The 22,289-nt window shown below is 38.2% G+C and overlaps 1 protein-coding gene across 1 annotated transcript; it reads right to left on the reverse strand.

Annotated features, from left to right (window-relative positions):
• Nucleotides 1-3,017: 3,017 nt before the first annotated feature.
• On the reverse strand, nt 3,018-22,058 carry LOC115628649 (trypsin-1). Its single transcript, XM_030524818.1, has 4 exons — nt 22,039-22,058; nt 21,601-21,725; nt 4,944-5,330; nt 3,018-3,407 (listed from the first exon to the last, which is right to left on the reverse strand). Exons 1-4 carry the CDS (start codon nt 22,056-22,058, stop codon nt 3,052-3,054), a joined length of 888 nt encoding a protein of 295 aa, XP_030380678.1. The 3' UTR covers nt 3,018-3,051.
• Between the last annotated feature and the right edge of the window lie 231 nt (nt 22,059-22,289).

Below are 22,289 nucleotides of genomic sequence, written 5' to 3' on the forward strand. Positions count from 1 at the left end.
ATCTGCCTGAAGCGTCATAGCTTTCAAGCTCTCAAAAGAGCCCACTGAAACTTCCCTGGATTCCGACCAGCGCGTAGTATCACCCATTAGGCAGGCCAAACAATAATACGACAAGTAGGGCAGGGGTATGGTAACCAGATAGCAGCTCGAAGTCCAAACGAGTAGTTGCAGTATGGGGATGGTATCCAGCACGACACCAGACTCCAAATTCAAACAATGTATAGTATATCACACGACCGCGCACAAAACCAAGCCACAAAGACCGCAAACGAAAGCGGGAAAAATCTTAGAAACCGATGTCCCTGCTCGGTCGCCAATGAAAAATCGCTAGCTTTAGCTAGAAATTAATTTCTATTAAATAAATGACACGCGGAATTCTTTGAATATGAATATGGCTTTAATGGCTTGGAATTATACAAAACGATGTTTAAAGTGCGAGTATTAACCAACGAGTAATTCGCTTGCTGCCGCCACAAGTCAGTGGACCAGCATAGGAACGGAGAGCGCCATAGAGAGTGTAATAGAAAGGCTTAAAAACTAAGTAGGGTGCTCCAACATATATATAGATCTACTTTTTTCCTTCCTTTGAGAGAGAGACTCTCGTTTCCGAGCGCGAACTCCTCCAAGTCAAACTTGGCCTTGTTGTATGTTTCAAAGGCCGTTTTGTCACTCTCTGGCCCTTATTAGCGCGCACACACACACATAAAACTAAAGCGAGCGACATCAAACTGTGACCCACTCTACATAGACAATCCAAGCATATCTCCGGTTGAGAAGCTATTTCTCCTCAACAACAAAACCAGGGGTGAGGTAGAGGAAATTGTCGCCAAATCCCGACTCACCAACGATGGTTTTGAATCCGCATTGGCAAATTTAAGGAGTCGGTTTGACAGCTTTGGAGCATTCATAGGTTGACACCACTAATTGGGTTTTTATACTGGTGTTATTATGCTCATCCAAGCTTCCGAATATGATGTTATCTTTATGGCAGCATTCCTTAAAGGACAAATCCATTATCCCAGTTTGGGCTGAGTTGAATTCATTACTTTTAGAGCGCCATCGGGCTCTGGAGTCTATGGAGGTTTTAAAACGTTCTCGCAACGCGCAGCATCAATCCAAACCTCCTCTTCAGAAAGTGTTTGAACTCAAAAGTGTAGACTTTCGAAGCAAAGATTAACGTTAACGCACCAACGTGCTCACCATGAGCTAAGGAAAATCATCCAATCCGATAATGCTCTCGGTTCCTCCAAATGAACGTCGATGAGAGGGCTGGTGCTATTAAACAGAAAAAACTGTGCCTTTACTGTTTTTCCAAAAGGCATCAGTTAAGGAAGCACACTAGTCCATAAATGTTTCACGTGCAATGAGCGCCACCATACACTTCTGCATCGTGGTGCTCCTCCATTGTTCCCAGCTACAAGCGCATCCACACACGCTGTAGCTGCTCCAAATTCAAACTTTAACACACAGTCCACCACTGTACATCCACATGATGCTCACTCATCAACATCATTCCCAACTACAAGTGCTTCCACGCACGCTACGGCTGCCACAACTCCGATTTCCGACTTTAGTAGGGAATCTACCATCTTGCACGATCCCCCACGACGCATTGAGAGATCTGCCAAACTTACCATTGGCTGACCCCTTCTTCTTCCGAAGTTCGGAAATAGACATACTTATCGGTGAAGATATGTTTCCAGCGAAACATTTGCGGCACGCTATTGGATATTGAACGGCCCAGTAGCGACTTCCAAAACTAAATCTATTGTATCGTTTTCCACGCAGATCGCATTGAGAAGTGACACCAATTCGCAGAAGCTCCCAGAGAAGCTGGGAGTAGTGTCTTCAAAAAGTACAACGCCATCAACTCCGACTGCGGCTGAATCCACAGAGTCACAAAACCCAGTCAGCATGCAAGGTGTAAAGCCAGGCTCATGTAAGGATAGGTACACGCCTATTAATTGGCGGAATCAGTTGCCCAAGTGGCTTCGAATCTCCAGCTGCGGACTCCCGAAAGAGCGATGAATGGAGCGGTCCGGGACGATTTTGCGGCGCTGGTCTTAGCTGATCCCAATTTCCACTGGCCAGCCACGGTCCCGCTAGTGCTCGGGGCGGACATATAGGCAACAGTGTACACCAAACATCACCAATAAATACCAATACAAAATCACCACGTTAACCAGCCGACTTCTTGCTTTGGGAATGAAACGGGCCCCTACCGTAGTCAGCAACTGCCCCACTACACATATCTTTATATTTTAAAATCGTTGAATTCAAAGTTGTAGATCTAGATCTAATTTGAAATCGATCGGGCGCAATTTTTAAATCTCTACATAAAATTTACAAGAGTATATCTATTAGGTTTGCGCGAGCTGAATAAAATTATATGATTGGATATCTTCAGAAGTCAATGCATCAGCAGATTGCTAGTGCAATACTAAGTTCATTGTACTGGTGAAACATTTTGAAACAGCTAGCAGACAAACTTACACTGCTCACACAGGGGCGGTGCTGCCCCATATTATGATTAAAGTGTTGCATTAATTAATATAATGTAAAATTACAGTAGTAGTTTTGAGCAATGCCATATAAGACAAGAATTGTTCAACAAATTTGCAGTGTTAAACTATACACGTGACTTTTATTACGATAAGTGCGGGGCCGGTATGAGTGAAGTCTCCACGTTGCCGATATAGTGATAATGCACTTAGCTAGACCACCCTCCTCCTAACACATTACCAATGGTAATTATTCTGTTCACGATTTAAAAGTTACCAAGCGGATTAGTCGGCCGATATCGCTACTTCGCATCCCACCTTGCTTTTAACTTTCGTAAAAACAATTATGGTAAGAAAAATATTTGTACAAACCATTTAAACATACATAGTACCTACATAATTTGATCGATGGCCTAACCTGACGCGGCGATTATGCAAAGCTGGTTTAAGGAATAGTCAATAGGGAAATTAATTCACAAACAAAGTTTTAATATTTATTTACGTCTTTACAAAATTCTGAAATTAATTTTAAGAAACTACTTACTAGTTATTATGTACATAAGCAAGAGTTTTCCAAATTTGATTGAATCCACGGAACAAATTTGCTTACGCGAGTGTAGACACCTGGATAACCTTCACGGCCACATCCAACACCCCAAGACACAATACCAACAATAAAAAACTTGACTCCATTAGATAATAAAAGCGGTCCTCCACTATCTCCTTGACATGAATCCATGCTTGGTTTCCCTGCACACAGCATAGTTGAAGTTATTCGAGTACTCTTATATTTTTGATTGCGGCATTCGGTAATTGACATAATTGGAACTTTTACTTGATTAACAATAGACGGCAATTCTCCTCCTTCTGATGTGCGACCCCAACCAACAACTGTTCCAATGCGTCCTAAAATGAAGAGTAAAATTTAATTAGATAATATATTAGATAATATTTCAGAGCTAGATCAAATTATAAGTATATAGAAATTATAGTAAATTTTTGATATTGCCTAACGTTGGCATGAGATAATTAAGTTTCAATAAATTAACAATTGATAAAGTCTTGTGATAAAAGTAATTGTTTGATTGCATATCGTATACTCTTCACAGAAGAGACAACTGGGACGCATTTCTGATATGACTTGTTTGGCTACTAAAACTAGTACAATGTGCCCGCAAGCCGATCAGCCTGTTTGCTAAAGTCCTTCTTCCCTGATTTGGGATCAATTTTTGACCTTCCATTTAGGTCGGGAATGTACCTTCCAAAGTAGCTTGGCATAGAACTAATGCTAATGCTTATAGCCCTTTTTAGAATATTATCTGGCCTTGATGTTTTAGTATCTTCCAGATCTCGTCCAACGGCATTTACTACGCTATACAGATTCCATGGAAATTTGGAATTCGTATCAGTTATCCAATTCTTTTATTAGTTGGACACTCGTTCTTGCTTTCGAAAATGGCCTTTTATAGAATTTTCCAAAGAACACTATGTACTTGGCTTGTAAGTGGTCAAGGTCCCGTTTGCCTTGGGTACTTCTGCACTTAACGTGTCTTATAGTTTCTTTTCGGTCATCCTATTTGCTGTTCATTTCAGCGGGTCTGGCGAAGTATCGCGTTATGGTCGCTGGCCGTATATATGAAAAACGCCATGTCTATTCAAAAGATTGCACATCCAATGTAATCATTTGATTCAGAGCCGGTGTTTCGCGCATTAGGTCATTGGCTGCAAAGCAGTGTATTATTATCAACTACAGGATCTCAAAAATCGTCAGCATTTTGGGTAAATAATGCAGTCTGTTCCATTGTTGCAACATTCATGGCAGCACCCAATATGTGAAGATTGGATGCCTTCTGCAATGTTGTTTTTTGTCAGTTTTTCCAGCGAAACAACTTGCTTTGCCTTACAATGGCAATTCCGATAAATATCTTGATATTGGGATATTGCGTTGCATTTTCATCTCTTGTTGGTTGTTTCCGTCGTTTCGCAACTGGCCCGCAGGTGCCGAATGTTGTAATAGAGCAATTTGTTAGGGGCATCGCCTTTATTAGTTAATAATTGCGTCCCCATACTGTTGAAATAAGGCCCTATCAGTTTATAGATCGTGAGGGAAGAATTCCTCCCGTTTGATTCTGTTGCCTGATCTACGACTATTTAGGCTAGCGGCTGTTATAGCTGAACGTTTCTGTTTCTTTGAAACAGAAAAATAAATGGGCCGGAATGAAATTAATTTCAAGCTGCATTTTTTAATCTGATCAGTATTATGCCTTTGTGTAAGGCATTCGAGCTTCATGTAGTATCTTATCGCCTCCAATTATCTAAAAAAAAACACAATTATTCGTAGCAAGAACGCGTCTACACTCGATGGCATCTCAAACTGTGTGTGTATGTGTATTTTCTGATATATGATTAGATTATATGTGTAAAATTAAAATATTTAAATACCTGCAGGGTCGTAGTTGTATCGAGGAAGACAAACTGGCTTAATTATTTTTGAAAATACTATTGGTTTTCTTAATCTTAACAATGCAATATCGTTGTTATATGTATCAGGATCGAAGCTCTTGTGTTTTGTTATAGAAGTAACTGCCCGTTGTATAGCTTGGGATTCTGAAGTGATTTGTTGATCATGATCTCCAAATATTATTCGTATTTTTGATCTTCGTAATTTTTTAACACAATGAGCGGCAGTAATTACATAATCCTTAGTTAGCAGTGATCCTCCACAGTGAAACTTTCCATCATATACAATCCGTGCCATCCAAGGATACTGATTCACTCCCGTTGGTTTTCCACCAACTATTCGTATTTCTTCGTTTGAAAACCCACAATCTAAAAATACAAGGAAAATGTAAATATTGTTGCCCTTTACTTTCTGTACAATTTCTATACGATATAGGTTTGTTGAAACTTACAAATCTTAATGCTTAAATATTTTAATTAAATTATTGCTGGATTGGATCAACTGATTTGCACCGAAATCAAATGGTAAATGTGGCTATCGATGGTTATAAATTTCAAAACCTATATTTATTCATAAAAATTACCGAAATTAAAAAAAAAAAACAAGTAAAAAAGCTAAAGTCGGGTGTCCCGACTTTGAAATACTCTGTACATATGTTTACAATAATTATAGAAAATAAAAAAAATTGGATCGATTTTACCTCTCTCGGTATTCTAACTCACGTAAAGGGTGTTTAATTGCACATTTACATAGCAATTGCGTCTGTGTGAGTGTATGTATGCCTATTCGCATCTATTCGTGTCTGTGTAAACATGTGTGCAGTCAACCAAAGCACCAGCATCAAAAGCCGCGGGCAGCGCTGCAGCAGCAAATATATTTATGGCTATAACTTCTCGTTAAATCGGTCTATCATAGTGAAACTTGGCATACGGACACATAATAACTAACTGGGGGCATTTGCAATTTTAGTTCGAAATTCTAAGAATTACGGGAGTTAGAGAAAATTGCATTTACGGGAGAGAGGGGGGAGGGAGGGAAATTCCAAAATATACATTTTCTGCGTATTCACACAAGGCATCTTGGACTAAAATTTGGTGTTCCTAGGTTTTATAGTCTCCGAGATATAGGCGATTATACGAATGGAAAATCGGGAAAGCCCCCATAGGGGGGAAGTGGGGGGAAATCAAACAAATAAAACAAACTTGCACAGACACACATAACGCATCTTTGTGCAAAATTTGGTGTCTCTATCTCTTATAGTCTCTGAGATCCAGGTGTTCATACGGACGGACAGACAGACAGACAGACAGGGATAGATCGACTCGTCTCGTCATGCTGATCAAGAATATATATACTTTGTGGGGTCTGCCACGCCTCCTTCTGCCTGTTACATTTTTCAGCTCCCGCAAACCTAATATACTTCTGTACATTTCATGTACAGAGTATAAAAAAACAAGAGAGAACGGTACAGTCGAGCAAGCCCGACAGTGAAATACCCTGTACCCAGATAAAATTCCGACACTAAGTTATATACGCCCATAGTAGAAGCAAAAAGAAGAAGGAGAGGAGCCAACCTGATGCTGTTGTTTGTGGACGTAGTACTAGACTAGGGACTAGGAGCGTCCACACGCCAAGTTTTGACCGATTTGTATATACTAAATTATGTTTGCAAAGTTTGGTTTATGCAGCTTTTGAAATGTGGACACTATTTACGAAATTCTGTAGCGTGGTTTGCGAAAACCTAATATACCATGTATTCATTGGAGTCCAAAAGAGTATCATCCGTCTACGCATTTTACACAAAACGGGAGCTTTAACCAGTCCGTACACTATACATACATTTACAACAAAACTTAAATAAACAAAACAACTTAGCCAATAATTAAACCTTGTACAAAAACGATTGAACAGCAGTTACAAGTAGAGGGAGAGCTTAAACTATGCTCAATATCGTGAGCAAACTTTAACGACTTGTCTCTGCTTTGTACAAGCTGCCCGACAGTCCAGAGTTAACAAATGGAGAAGTTTAAGTCGGGTGCCCCGACTGTATGATCAGGAGCGTTTTCCTGTTCAATATAATAATATTCTAACGAAACCGCATATATAAATTCAGCACGTTGTATGCACATGTACAACCGTTTATTCCAAGGTTTCGTAACATCAGATATGCAACTGTGCGTGTAAGTGTACATACAAATTAATTATTAGGGCTGACAAAGATATGCAATTTAAAAACAAGTAGAGAAGCTAAAGTCAGGTGTCCCAACTAATAGAACAAACTTGCACAGCGTACACACATAAGGCGTCTTTGTGCAAAATTTTGTGTCTCTAGCTCTTATAGTCTCTGACAGACAGACAGACAGACAGGGCTAGATCGACTCGTCTCGTCATGCTGATCAAGAATATATATACTTTGTGGGGTCTGTCGCGCCTCCTTCTGCATGTTACATTTTTCAGCTCGCGCAAACCTAATATACTCTTGTTCATTTCATGTACAGAGTACAACTACTAAATACGAAGAAATCTTAGCGTCGAACACAGTCATCTTTAGTTCGGAGTAGTATTGGAAATTTTTGAGCTTCAGGCACATTAAATTCAATTTCAAACGGCCGAACCTATTACAGATGATACCCATCAGTAAGAAAGGATTCAGAAATTGAATGCAGTTTGATATTTGTCTTTTCTTCTGATGAGAGTGAATTGTTGCTGTTGTTGGTTCCACACAATGCAGTGTAAGGAACGTTGCAGCTCATGAGGCGTGAGTTATGTCGTGTGATACTTAGCTATATTTCTGGTTTCCTTGTTACAATAAATTAGCATCGGCGATGAGAGCTTATATATCGTGGTCCGTCGATCAAGTGATTCTTGTTTGGCTACCTGCGCATCCCAAAACGCTACTACTCCAGCATCCTGCTTAATTCTCGCATCCTTCGGCCACATGCTTGAGCCTTTTGTCAAATATGCTGACCACAAAAACCAGATTAAATCTAGCAAATTCAATGATGTGCTTCCTCTAGATACCAAGTCAGCAGGATTAAGTATTGTTGGAATATGTCAATTCTGTGTATGTTCCTATAATTCAGCAACCCGATTTCTAAAATGTTGCCGTATCCAATGCAACACTACCTATGAATCGCTCTATAGATTTGTTGTGTACTACAGTTTAAAAGTATTTTAGGTTTGCTGCGTGTTGGCTCCACTCTACACTTTGATGTGATTAGCCGTGCCTTGCCATCAGTAGATACCGTGCGCGCGTATATACAACACCATCAATACAGATGTAACTCATGTGCATTCGGTTGCATGCAAAAGTGGAGTATTGCTATTTGTTTAAGTGTGGTGAGAGATGCTTAGAACGCTGTCTAAGCTTGACAAAGGTCTTGTGGAACAGTCTGATCCCACTGCATCTTGACTATACATAATTTCTGTAGAATGATCTTGGCAATAATAATGATAGGCGTAACCAGTCCTAATCAAACAACGATGATGACACAGATAAACTAACCCCTTTGATCACAACGTTGAAGAAAGGCTTTGGCCGGAAGCCTGACAACACAATTCCGAGTCGTTGGTCTTATGTCAATTCCAACTCGAGAGCCACTTTGCGGGCTCAAACTTCTCCTTGCCCAGAATCTCCGTAGCTTGCGCTTTCGCAATCGTTCAATTGTTTCATTTGATTGCATCTAATCCAAGCTTGTAACCATGCGCGTGAAGATCGGCCAAATATGTGTAGAGCTCCTACGTGCGAAGTGGTTCATCTGGCTAATTTATCCAAAGTATATTTTTATACTTTGTACATGAAATGTACAAGAGTATATTAGGTTTGCGGGAGGTGAAAAATGTAACAGGCAGAAGGAGGCGTGGCAGACCCCACAAAGTATATATATTGTTGATCAGCAAGACAAGACGAGCCCTGTCTGTCAGTCTGTCCGTATGAACACTTGAATCTCAGAGACTATAAGAGCTAGAAACACCACATTTTGCATTATGTGTGTACGCTGTGCAAGTTTGTTTTATTTTTTGATTTTCCCCCCGCTTCCCCCCTTATGGGGGGGATTTTCCATTCGGATAATGGCCTATATCTCGGCCACTATAAGAGCTAGGGACACCAAATCCAAATTCGAGATGCCTTATGTGAATATGCAGAAAGTGTGTTTTATGGAATTCCCCTCCCTCGCCCCTCTCCACCGCAATTAGTGATTTTCCATAATACCCCCAGTTAGTGATTATGAGTCTACAAGTATATGCTAAGTTTCATCATGATAGGCCCATTAAAAAGGAAGTTATAGCCATATATGTATGTACAAGCAGGTCTTGCCCGTCTTCGCTGGGCTAAGTAAAATGTGCTTAATTATAATAAGTTTATTTACTATATGATCTTCTTTCGACGCTCTCTAAAGTTTTTTAAAGAGTTCATTTTCCAAATAGCAAATATAGTACAATAAGTACAATGTATGGTTATACGTATATACATACATATGTACATATCTTCGTTACGACCCGGGCGGACTGCCAGTCCTGACTTAACTGTGTGCTTTCACAGCACGTTGTACGCACGGTCGAGTTATCCCCGAAAGGTCCGACGCGGGACATTTAATTTTGATTTATATGATGATTGTTGTGGATGTAAAATGTGTGTTTCTGCTTTTGTAAATCGCATGAATACACTCAGAAAATAGGCTTTACGGTAAATGACTCTTAGATTTGTTCAGAATACATTTGTAGCGTTGTTAGCTAATAGTAAAACGGTAAGTCGCTGTAAATATGCGATCAGCTGAGATGCTAGAGATGGGCATGTGTTGTATGCTCTATGTGCTAGAGCATCAAAACTATCGATAGTTGAATCCGTCGATACAATCAATAATTTCATCGAAGTTTGAATGCAATTAACAGAAAATTTAAATAATAACATCTTATAATTTATTGAGATCAATTAGAACAAACCATATACAAACGTACATACATATGTACATCTGCCCGCACGCGAAGCAGAATATGCGTAGGTCCGCTTTCGGTTTCTGCTTTACTATCGCTTACGCAGTCGTTGCCTAGCGACGGTAACTGTAAACTTTTGGCATTTTACCTTTGAAATTAACAGGCGTAAATGATCAAAACGAAAGAAGAAGCGCGAGTCAATAACTTTCAGTTGATGTTTTTTTTCGTTTTAAAAATTTGACCTAAAACCATAGAACATTATTTATTACAATCAAACAACAGTGCTCGATTGTCCAATGTATACATACATACATAAATACATACGAATGTACATACATGCGTAGAGAACCGCACACTTAGACACGAACTGTTGCTTGTTCTGTGTGTGAGTGTGTGTATGTGATGTCCCCAACTATTTGATATTTGCGTTCTTTGTAATTTGTTTTTGCTGCATAAAGTTACTAATGAAAACCTTAATGCCAAATGTACTAAACAAAGAAAAAATTACTTTTAAAAATGTTAAATAATTTTTAATTAATTACCATTTCTTGCTCTGTCAGTGCAAGACGAATGAACATACATACATACATACATACATACATACATAGATTTGTACATATGTATGTGTGTACATTCACACATTAGTGTCTCACATTTTGCTTTGGCTATTTAAATCGTTTGCACGCAACTACACGAACAGCTGTTTGTATGTGTGTGTGTGCGTGTATGTATACTTAGTTGTCCCCAACTGTTTGATATTTTGTATTGTTTGTTCTGCCTGCATTTGTAAAATGCATATTTTGAAAATCCTTGAACGCAAAGTTGTAGATTTAGTTACGTAGATTATAGTCCCCAAATTTTAAATCGATCGGAAAAAATTTATAACACAAACTTTTTATTTGAAAAGGTGAATAAATATTAAAACCCCAATAATTCAAGCTACACCACAAATTTCGAAAATCCGAATATGTAGTTTTGTTTGTATTCTTTTATAGATTATAAAAATCAAATTTAAAGTTGATTGATGGAAAACTGAAGATTTTTCAAATAAACTTCGTTTTCCCCCCTTTGGAGCTCAAATTTTCCAAAATCCCTTCTTAGTGGGCACCTACATTATGATAGGATACTTGACCCCAAATTTCAGCTTCCTAGCTCTTATCGTTTGGGCTGTGGGCTGTTGACGCGGTTTCATCTTGTGCCCCAACATTTTTTTTTCAGGAAAACTCCCATATTTCAGGCCCCAAGAAAAATTTCAAAAACCAAGTATGCAGTTTTTTTGGAATTTTTCTGGGAGTATACAAACTAAGTTTGAAGTTAATCAGATGTAAATTGTAGATTTTTCATACAAATTTTGGAGCTCGATTTCCCCCCTTTGGAGCTCGAATTTTCCAGAATCCCTTCTGATCGCCAGCCTACACTATGAAAGGATACTTAAGTCCAAATTTCAGCTTCCTAACATTTACCGTTTGGGCTGTGCGTTGATCACCAATCAGTCAGTCAGGACAAACTGTTTTATATATATACTATATATAGATGACCAAGCAGTGCCCGCAGCTGTTGTTGTTGTTACTGCTTTGCACAGGCACACGAGACACAAACATACATACACGCATAATTATTCCACACATATGTCAGAGTATTTCAAAGTCGGGACACCCGACTTACTTGTTTAAATTTACAATCACGATGGTCAATCAATACAAGGTGCTTTCCAAAGTAAACAGGACTTTTTGAATCTAGCGCCCCCTGTCCCCAAATTTGGTGGCGTTATCTATATGTCGATGTGTGTGGTGCGTTAGAATCTGCTATCTTTATCGATTGTCCAGTGAGAATTTCATGACATTTCATTGATTGGAAGTGAAGTTATTGCGTTTTAAGTGTCAGTATGTTTGTGTTATCGGTGCGAAAATGAGCTTCGAACAAAGAGCCAACATTAAATTTTGTTTTCAAATTGATAAAACTTTTACCGAAACGTTTCAATTGATGGCACAAGTTTATGGCGATGATTGCCTATGCACGAGTGGTTTCAACGTTTTCAAAGTGGTCGTGAGGACATAAATGACGATCAACATGTGGGCCAATCAAAATTCGTGATCACCGAAAATTCCATCGAAACTGTGCGTGAATTCAAAAATCAGCCGAAATCATCATTGAAATTGATGGAAATGGAATTGAATTGGTTTCCGAATTTTCTCAACGAAGCATTCATGGATAGTTAGTTTATTACCATCGCGACACAAAATATCTTTCCCCAATACCACGTATTCAAAAAGTAAGTTATCATTGACTATTAACATACTGATTTCGAAAATGGTCTCTACAATTACGATTTTCGCTACAAGCTTTCGGGTGCAAAAGAATTTTCCACCACCGAACTCGTTCAGTGTTACGAGGTGCTTGGCTTCGCTTTCTCGGGACAGTTCGCGGTGTCGTGTAATCATCACATCATTGTTTACGTTGCGGCTGTGTTACTTTGCAATTAAAACATTTTATGTTGTCACCCTTCTTTTCCTTGGTTCGCTTGGGCGTTGGTTTTTGGTTGTGCTGAAAGTACTACGCTTGATTTTATTATGAGCTTCGTATGATAATATATCGCAAAGTAGTTCGTGGTGCGAAGGTGCGAAGCATATTTCCAAAATATGTCGCTGCATGCGGCTGAGACGACGCTCCATGATCGACAGGCAAACACATTGCTGGGCGACGGACGTATTGCTGATAACGCAATGTTGCCGCAATGTGTTGCCAAATGTGGCAGTATGTTTTGCCAACTGCGGCAGTATGTTTTGCCAAATTCGCACATATTACGCACAAAGATGCCTTATGTGCGAACACTTTACGAGTTTGTTTTAGATTGTTGATTACCCCCTCCTTCCCCCCTCACCAACGTTATTCATGATTTTCCATAACTCCTGCAATTCTTTGAATTTTTTACTCAAATCCTCCAGTTAGTGTTAAGTGTCCGTACTAATTATACTCTGTACATGAAATGTACAAGAGTATATTAGGTTTGCGGGAGCTGAAAAATGTAACAGGCAGAAGGAGGCGTGGCAGACCCCACAAAGTATATATATTCTTGATCAGCATGACAAGACGAGTCGATTTAGCCCTGTCTGTCTGTCCGTCCGTCCGTATGATTACCTAGATCTCAGAGACTACGCTATACGAGTTTGTTTTATTTTTTTGATTTTCCCCCCCACTTCCCCCCTATGGGGGTTTTCCCGATTTTCCATTCGTATAATCGCTTATATCTCGGAGACTATAAGACCTAGGAACACCAAATTTTAGTCCCAGATGCCTCATGTGAATACGCAGAAAATGTATATTTTGGAATTTCCCTCCATCCCCCCTCTACCCCGCAAATCGCAACTCCCGTAATTCTAGGAATTTCGCACTAAAATGGAAATACTTTTGGAAGTACCCCCAGTTGGTTATTATGTGTCCGTATGCCAAGTTTCACTATGATAGACCGATTTAACGAGAAGTTATAGCCATAAATATATTTGCTGCTGCAACGCTGCTGCATCGCTGCTCAAGCGCTGTCCGCGGCTGTTGTTGATGTTGCTGTTTGGTTGACTGCGAAAATGCTTACACAGACACGAATAGATGCGCATAGGCATACATACACTCACACAGACGCAATTGCTATGTAAATGTGCAATTATAAACCCTTTACGTGAGTTCGAATACCGAGAGAGGTAAAATCGATCACATTTTTTTTTTATTTTCTTAATTTTTTTTATTTTCTGTAATTATTGTAAACAGAGTATTTCAAAGTCGGAACACCCGACTTTAGCTTTTTTACTTGTTTTTTTGTGGGGTGGTACAGGGTATTTAAGAGTTGACCCTGCTCAACTTTAGCATTCCTTATAGGGTATATAAGGGTATATAAGGTTTGTGCAAAGTATGTAACAGGCAGAAGAAGGCATCTTCGACCCCATAAAGTATATATGTATGTATGTACATATATATTCTTGATCAGCATGATGAGAGAAATCGATCTAGACATGTCCGTCCGTCTGTCCGTCTGTCTGGAGGAATGCAAGGATCTCAGAAACTATAAAAGCTAGAATAACCAAAGTTTGTATCCAGATTCTCCTAGGTCGGAGAAAGGACGAGGTAATTTTTTTGCTGGAATTTTCCCCCCTTTGCCCGCTTCAGAATTTCGTCAATACTGTCCATATTTCAAAAGCTATATTAACCAAACTTTGCACACACGATCTATGTGTCCACGCCATGCAGCGTTGTGCCACGAACAATCAAAAGCACCGACTTTGCCCATCTCTGATTGTGTCTGTGAGTGTGTCACTATGTATGTGTGTCCATAACTGTTTGATATTTTGGTTTCTTTGTTATTTATTATTGCTGCATATGGCAAGTAAAAACAAGATAGAACGCTACAGTCGAGCAAGCCCGACAGTAAAATAGCCTGTACTCTCCACAAAAAAGAAAAATTAAAAAAAAAATTTTTTTTTTTAAAATTAAATTATTAAAAACAAGAAAGGAATGCTAAAGTCGAGCAGGCTCAACTCTTAAATACCCTGTACCACCCCACAAAAAAGTAATTAAATTAATTAATTAATTTAATTTAATTAATTAACTAAATTAATTTAATTAATTAACTAAATTAAATATTAAATATTCCATACATGCATACATACATTTACATCAGAATCGTGCCTTATGCGTGTTTGTGTACTTGTACATATGTATGCATGTGTGCATTGGGCCTGGTTATATGGCTATAACTTTTTTTTCCAATCATTCTATCAACTTGGTATACGGATATATAATCACTAACCTAATGTGACTACCAAATTTTAGTTCAAAATTCCAAGAAGTACGGGAGTTATAGAAATTCGTTAATAGGGGGGAAGTGGGGGGGTGGATCAGAAAAAATGAACAAACTCGTCCTTTCTCGGACTTAGGAGAACCTGGATACCAAGTTTGGTTATTCTAGCTCTTATACTTACTGAGATCCTTGCGTTCATACAGACGGACGGACGGACGGACAGACGGACATGGCTATATCGACTCGTCTTCTCATCCTGATCAAGAATATATATACTTTGTGGGGTCTGCCACGCCTCCTTCTGTGTGTTACATACATGCGCACAAAACTAGTATAGCCTTTCACCCTTTGGGTACAGGCTATAAAAATATTTCTATATTTCTAATTTGTAGATATAGTTATGTTGATTACGGATACCAAATTTGATCGATCGGACAACATTAATAACACAAACTATCCATTTGAAAAATAGTGAGAAATATTAAAACCCCAATAATTCAAGCTCCAACAAACTTTCCATTTGAAAAATAGTGAAGAAATATTACAACCCCAATAATTCAAGCTGCAAGACAAATTTAAAAAAAACCGGATAAGCTGTTTTTTTGCATTCTTTTATAGATTGCAAAAACCAAATTTGAAGTTCATCGGTGAAAAACTGAAAATTTTTCAAACAAACTTTGGATATCGTTCACCCGCTTTGGATCTCGAATTTTCCAAAATCCCTTCTTAGTGGGCACCTACACTATGAAGCGATACTTGAGTCTACATTTCAGCTTTCTAGCTTTTACCGTATGGGCTGTTGACGCGGTTTCCTTTTGCGCCCCAACATTTTTTTACAGGAAAACTCCTATATTTCAAGCCCCAAAAAAAATTGCATAACCAAGAATGCAGTTTTTCATGGAATTATTAGGAGAGTATACAAGTCGATAGGTTAAAAAATTCCAATTTTTCATATAAACTTTGGAGCCTATTTGTATACATGCATACACTCACATAGACACAATTCCTTTGTAAATGTCGAATTATACACCCTTTATGTGAGTTCGAATACCAAGGGTGGTAGATTTTTTTTTTATTTTCTTAATTTTTAAAACTTCTATAATTCCTCTACACATATGTGTAGCAGAGTATTTCAATGTTGGGACACTCTAGCAATGTTTCCGCAATGTGTTGCCAAATGCAGCTGGGATGACTCTGCATTATCGTCATGCAAACACACACAAAAACACACGTTCCCGCATGTGATTCGAGTGCAACCACATGATCGACGTATGTGTACGATTGGTTGTTGATGTGAAAATACAAACACATTTAGATTTGGCCGCTGTGACGATACAGCTGCACGACACTGTCCTGAATTGGTTGGTATTCGACATTCCTAAGTGTTGTCGTTAGCAAAACAACGCCTGGTAGCGCTACTTGCCGCAACGCGCTCTCATGACGATCGCCAGTGGTGACGAAATTAAGTACGGTTGAAATGATCGTTCGTGCAATTCGCACACTTTTTCTATTCAACTAATTAATTATTAAATTCTGTACATGAAATGTACAGACTATATTAGGTATTCGGGAGCTGCAAATGTAACAGGCAGAAGGAGGCGTGGCAAACCCCACAAAGTATATATATTCTTGATCAACGTGACGAGACGAGTCGATCTAGCCCTGTCTGTCCGTCCGTTTGGCCGTATGAACACCTGGATCTCAGAGACTATAAGAGATAGAGACACCAAATTTTGCAGAAAGATGCGTTATGTGTGTCTGTGCAAGTTTGTTTTATTTGTTTGATTTTCCCCCACTTTCCCCCTATGGGGGTTTTCCCGATTTTCCGTTGTTAATCGCCTATATCTCGGAGACTATAAGACCTAGGTACACCAAATTTTAGTCCAAGATGCCTCATGTGAATACGCAGAAAATTTGTATTTTGGAATTTCCCTCCCTTCCCCCTCTCCCATGCAAATCTTAAACTCCCGTAATTCTTGGAATTTCGACCTCAAATTTTGCAAATACCCCCAGTTAGTGCTTATGTGTCCGTATGCCAGTAGTTTCATCATGATAGACCGATTTAGCAGGAAGTTATAGCCATAAATATATTTGCTGCCTAAACGCTGCCCGCAGCTGTTGTTGATGTTGCTGTTTGGTTGACTGCAAACATGTTCACACAGACACGTATATACACGCATAGACGTTCATACACTCACATATACACAATTGTGCAATTGTGTACGTGAGTTCAAATACCGAGAGAGGTAAATTCGATCAAAAATTTTTTTAATTCTCTTAAATTTTTTTAATTTCTATAATTATTCTAAACATATGTACAGAGTATTTTAAGTTCGGGACACCCGACTTTAGCTTTTTTACTTGTTTCTTGCATAGATTTGTTTTCGAATCTGGCATATTCCTCGTCACTAAATCTTTTTATAAATTCTTCTTTGCCCGATAACGGAAACCCCGTTAATCTACATTTCGTTTGTAACGACTTTTTTCTTTGATATTTCTGACATGAAATTTGCATATTTTCGCTACCAAACCGCTTGCTTCACATATACATACATTAACCGTTTCTTTACTTCATTTTTCTCTGTACACGACGCACGCACATTCCAATATGCATGTATGTATCTACTATTGCGAACACGATTTTTTCATTATTATTATACCGCAAAAAAAGAAGAAAAATGCAGCAAATGATGAGCTCAATGATGAGTCGATGATGCGACGGCGAGAGGTCACAGAGCTCCAGCGAAGCCATCCGACGGTGCAAACACCGGCGATGCAAGGCTAACGTACGCATATTGTAAGCCAGAAGCAGATTTAACTTCCAAATGGAACACAGATAATGATTGCACAGTTATTGAATATCACTGCTTATCTTAAAAAATCGGTACCACGGAACTTCGAAAGATATCATTTCATTTCAGATTTCATTTGACTGATGATGACAAGACTAACAGCCTTTATTTTAAATCGCAAAATAAGATTTAACTCAGGAAAATGGGAAAATGCAATTTTTGTGTGGGCCCAGTGGGCATTTCTACACTGCACTATGGTCCCACAGCGGCTTAAAATCGAAAAATTTCTGAAAATATTTTCGGGATATAAATACAATTTTAATAAATAGACACCCCAATTAGAACAAACCTTTTTTAGCTTTGTTGCAACCCTGTTAATTTGCCACGATTGTGAATTTAGCTGATCGATGACAGCCCTGGAATTTGCAAATTGGAGGAAACTTTTTGCCAGCTTTCGATTATCCTGAAAGTGGTTTTATTTGTTTAAAAATAAAAGTATAAGTATGGAAAGCAAAGATCAAGGTATGTAGAATCAATTTCTAAGCCATATCGTGACGTCATTGTATGTGTTTTCGTGTTATCCAGTATTTTGTGTGTGTCTATTTAGCAGGAATGTATAACAAAAGTAATTGTGTTTTGTGGAGTATTACTTTCGCAGAGCGCGTCAGAGCGTGGAGCTAACAATGTCAATGTCTTAACAAAAGTACACAGATTCATAATTATGAAGTCTCCATTGCTCGATTTTGCCCGTTTTCGAAAAAATCGCTCTCATTGCAGCAAAACTCGTGTTTGTGCACGTAGAAATTATTGACATTTAGAGCACCAACATCGACTCAGAAAACGCATTTAAGAGGTATATACTATATTGCAGAAAATTAATGTAAAAGTCATAGATGAACATAATACTATGTTGATATCGGAAAAGTAAAAGCCTTCGCCAATTATATTAAAAGCCACTAGCCGAGTTGTAATGAAACTCTATAGAAATTCAAAAAAACACACGAATTGTTTTGCTACAACCATGTTAAGACTTGATGGTCATTTTGAGCATTGATTGAAACGCTACAGTCCAGCAATCCCGAATCCCTGTACCCAGACAAATTTCTTCCCAGTGCCAGAAATAGTTATATGCGCCCATAGCAGAAGCGAAAAAAAACAAATTTAAAGGCGTAGTACTGAAGTTAAATTGTTTCGCTAATAACTTTTCTATAAATTGACCGACTTGGAACTTAAAACAAAAGTAGATAGTTGTGTATTAATTATGTGTCCACAGTTTGGATTATGTAGCTTTCAAGTTTGGTTAATATGTGCTCACTACTCGCTGCTACCCAGAAGAAATTCTGCCGCGAATATTCGTGAGCCACTGCCGGCAGAGGCGGGGAGCATCGTGAGTCGCTGCCGACAGCAGCTGAGTTTCATACGAGCCGGCCTGGAGACGCCGAGCGCTCTTTAGTGGAACGCAAGCATATATATTGTATGTGTAATGTTGAAATTTTTATGATGGTATGCTTTTGTGTACATATTTGTTAAGGCGAAATGTGCGCGATCCCTTTCACTCTGTTCCTGCTGCCTACTCCGTCTTAGCTTGACCCAGCTGTTTTGCCTACGTTGGCACAGTAGAACCTGATACTATTTTTAAAGATCCGCGGCGTTGCAACTTAATTTGATGGGACTTTACTACCTATTTATTCCCATACCAATAAAACCTACAGTCAACTCGTATACTTCTTTAGAATAGTATAAAATATGTTAGTTTATTTATTTGCAAATTATATATTTATTTCCTATAGCCAACAAATCGAAATACATTCATTCAGAAATATAGTATCAGGTACCACTATGCAAACGCAGACAAAACAGCTAGATGAAGCTATAAGGGATGAAACAGGCTGGCTATTACGACATTCATCTGCTGTCGGCAGCGGTTCACGATGCTCACGGCGACTCACGGTCGGCTTACACGGCTCATGGCAACTCAGCGGATGACGGCGAGTCGCGGCAGAATTTCTCGTGTGTCCGAATGAGTTTTGCATCGCATTTTACGAGCCCTGGTTAATATACGCTCACCTCATACCGAAGTTAGTGAAAGTCGGTCTTATTGGTTATATAAAACTTGGTTAGCTGACTTCGTTTTGGGCTACTTTTTACAAGTCCACCTCTCTCGTGCGGATACTCTCTTTACCGGACATGGACAGTATTTTTTTTTTTTGAAAATTCGTACTAAAGCCTCTCTTGAAAACGGGAGAGATCCATAGATAAACCAAATTTTAAATAAAACCAATATATAATCACCTTGGAGACTATGTAGAATAGTTACAGAAACTAACAAATTAAAAAAATTAAAAACAAAAAAACAACAACCAAAACTTTAAAACAATTTTACCCCCTTTGGTATTTGTGTCTATGTGAGTATATGCATGTCTGTGTATGAGCATGTACCCAGTAACAAGTGGATCTAAGGCAGCAACAATAAACACAGCCGTAGGCAGCGCTTTGGCAGATATTACTTATATGGCTATAACTTCCTTTCAAAATAGGCCTATCATACTGAAACGTGGCACACGCAATCATAATCATATATATATTCATATAAGTCATCTTGTAACAGGTAGAGGAAGGTATGGCAGTATATATATTCTTGATCAGGGTGACACGACGGGTCGATGGGTCTGTCCGTTTCCCTGTGTGAACGCAAGCATATTGGAAAGTATAAGAGCTAGATAACCAAACTGGGTATGCAAATTCTCCTAAGCACTGAAGCACTCCCCCGCTATAAGTAATTATTTCTTAACTCCCGTAGTTCGTGTAATTTTGAACTCATATTTGAATACACTCAGATAGTGATTATGTGTCCGTACGTGCTCATGTGTATTTATACTCTTTACATTAAATGTGCAAGAGTATATTAGGTTTGCGCGAGCTGAAAAATTTAACAGGCAGAAGGAGGCGTGGTAGAGTACATATATTCTTGATCAGCATGACAAGACGAGTCGATCTATGTCTGTCTGACCGTCCGTATAATCCCCTAGATCTGAAGAAAAAATAGGATATACAGACACAAAATTTATATTGTTGTTTCATTTTTTTTATTTTCCCCCACACTTTCCCGATAATGGGGTTTATACGTAACGCCGTTCGTATAACCACCTATATCTCGGAGACTATAAGAGCTAGGGACACCAAATTCTATTCTAAATAACCTTTCATGAATCCGCAGAAAATGGTTTGGAATTTTTCTTACTAGCCCCTCTCCCACGCAATAAGTGATTTTCCATAACTCCCGTTATTTCAAAGTCAAATTTGGCAAATAACTCCAGTTAGTGATTATGTGTCCGTATGCCGAGTTACATTATGATAGGCCGATAAACAGGAAGTTATAGCAATATATAATCTCAGCCCAAGCACTGCCCGCAGTATTCCAAAGTCGAGACTCCCGACTTTAGCTTTTCCACTGGTTTTAAATTGATTTTCTAGGCCCATAGGATATAGGGTTTAAGAGAAGAGACAGCACTATTTCATTCTTTTCTGTCCTCATTAATAGAATTCGATACATACAACATATTTACAATTTTAAGCTCCATAAATAAACGGTCTAAATACAGCCATTTGATCAAAACTGCTCTAAAGCAATCAATCGAAAAAATCAAATATCTGTAAATATGAAGTTCTGTCATATAGGTACATTTAATGCAATTACATTTACGTTCTTCAACTTAACACATACGAATCAGCTGTTGATTGATCACTAAGTGAGCACAAAAAATGATTAAAAACGGCTTTGTTTCCCTTGCTGTAAAAGGGTCATAAGCAATGTAAATCAACCATAAAGGTCAATTGTTTATGGTATATTACCTAATAGCAACCATAAAGAAAAATAGGAAACTACATGTTATAGACGAATCACATCAGCGACCTCCGTTTGTTTGTGTCAATCACTACTCCTCTTAAAAGTATGTATTTGTAAACAAAAACCATCAAATATAATCCAACTATGTGAGTACCCAAGAAAGCATCTTAATTAGCTTCTCTACTTGTAAATACAATTTTTATTGGCGTTTCTGATCACAATAAGTAGTTTAATATACAATTGAAGAAAAATGCTTTAACAATATAATAACTTACCACAATCACACGTTTTAATGTTAATATTTTCATTGATATCAGTATCTTCATCGGCATCGTACCCAAAGGCATTCGAAACTCCTGAACCAATTCGAAAAATAGTATCGAATAAAAACTTACTGGTTCTGTTTTTAACATCATGGTCATTTTTATTAAATTTTATTGTTTCATTATGCTTTAAACAAAGGCCGTTCTTATTTATGATTATAAATAACATAAGCCACCATAACATTATTTTTAATAAGTTTGGTTTTAGAGAATGAATGTATAAAGTGTTTGTTAAACATATATTTATATTCATGAATTGTTATATAAAATAACTATTAAAAGTATATAATACAAAAGATGTTTGGTATTAATATATTTGTACAAGTTAAAATGTTACCTTTAATATGTACTAGCTGCTAGAACGATACCAACATAAATAGCGCTGCATACCGTACAAACTCATTTAGCATTAAATTCCAAACTTGAGAAACAGAAAATCACTCCATTATTTAAATATTTTCCAGAGCGAGCAGTGATTTTAATAGGTCAGACAATGATATATATTCTTATAAAATGTATTTTCTCGTTTTAGTCTTTCTGGTCCAATCATTAGTTGTTTTAAATTTACCTTAAACCGATAAGAATATCCGAAATATTTTGGGTTCATATGATGTTGGGAGTAATTCTAAAATTGGTTTGAA

This window comes from Scaptodrosophila lebanonensis, unplaced genomic scaffold (assembly GCF_003285725.1).
Source record: "Scaptodrosophila lebanonensis strain 11010-0011.00,11010-0021.00 unplaced genomic scaffold, SlebRS2 tig00000122-arrow-arrow-pilon, whole genome shotgun sequence".
Lineage (NCBI taxonomy): Eukaryota > Metazoa > Arthropoda > Insecta > Diptera > Drosophilidae > Scaptodrosophila > Scaptodrosophila lebanonensis.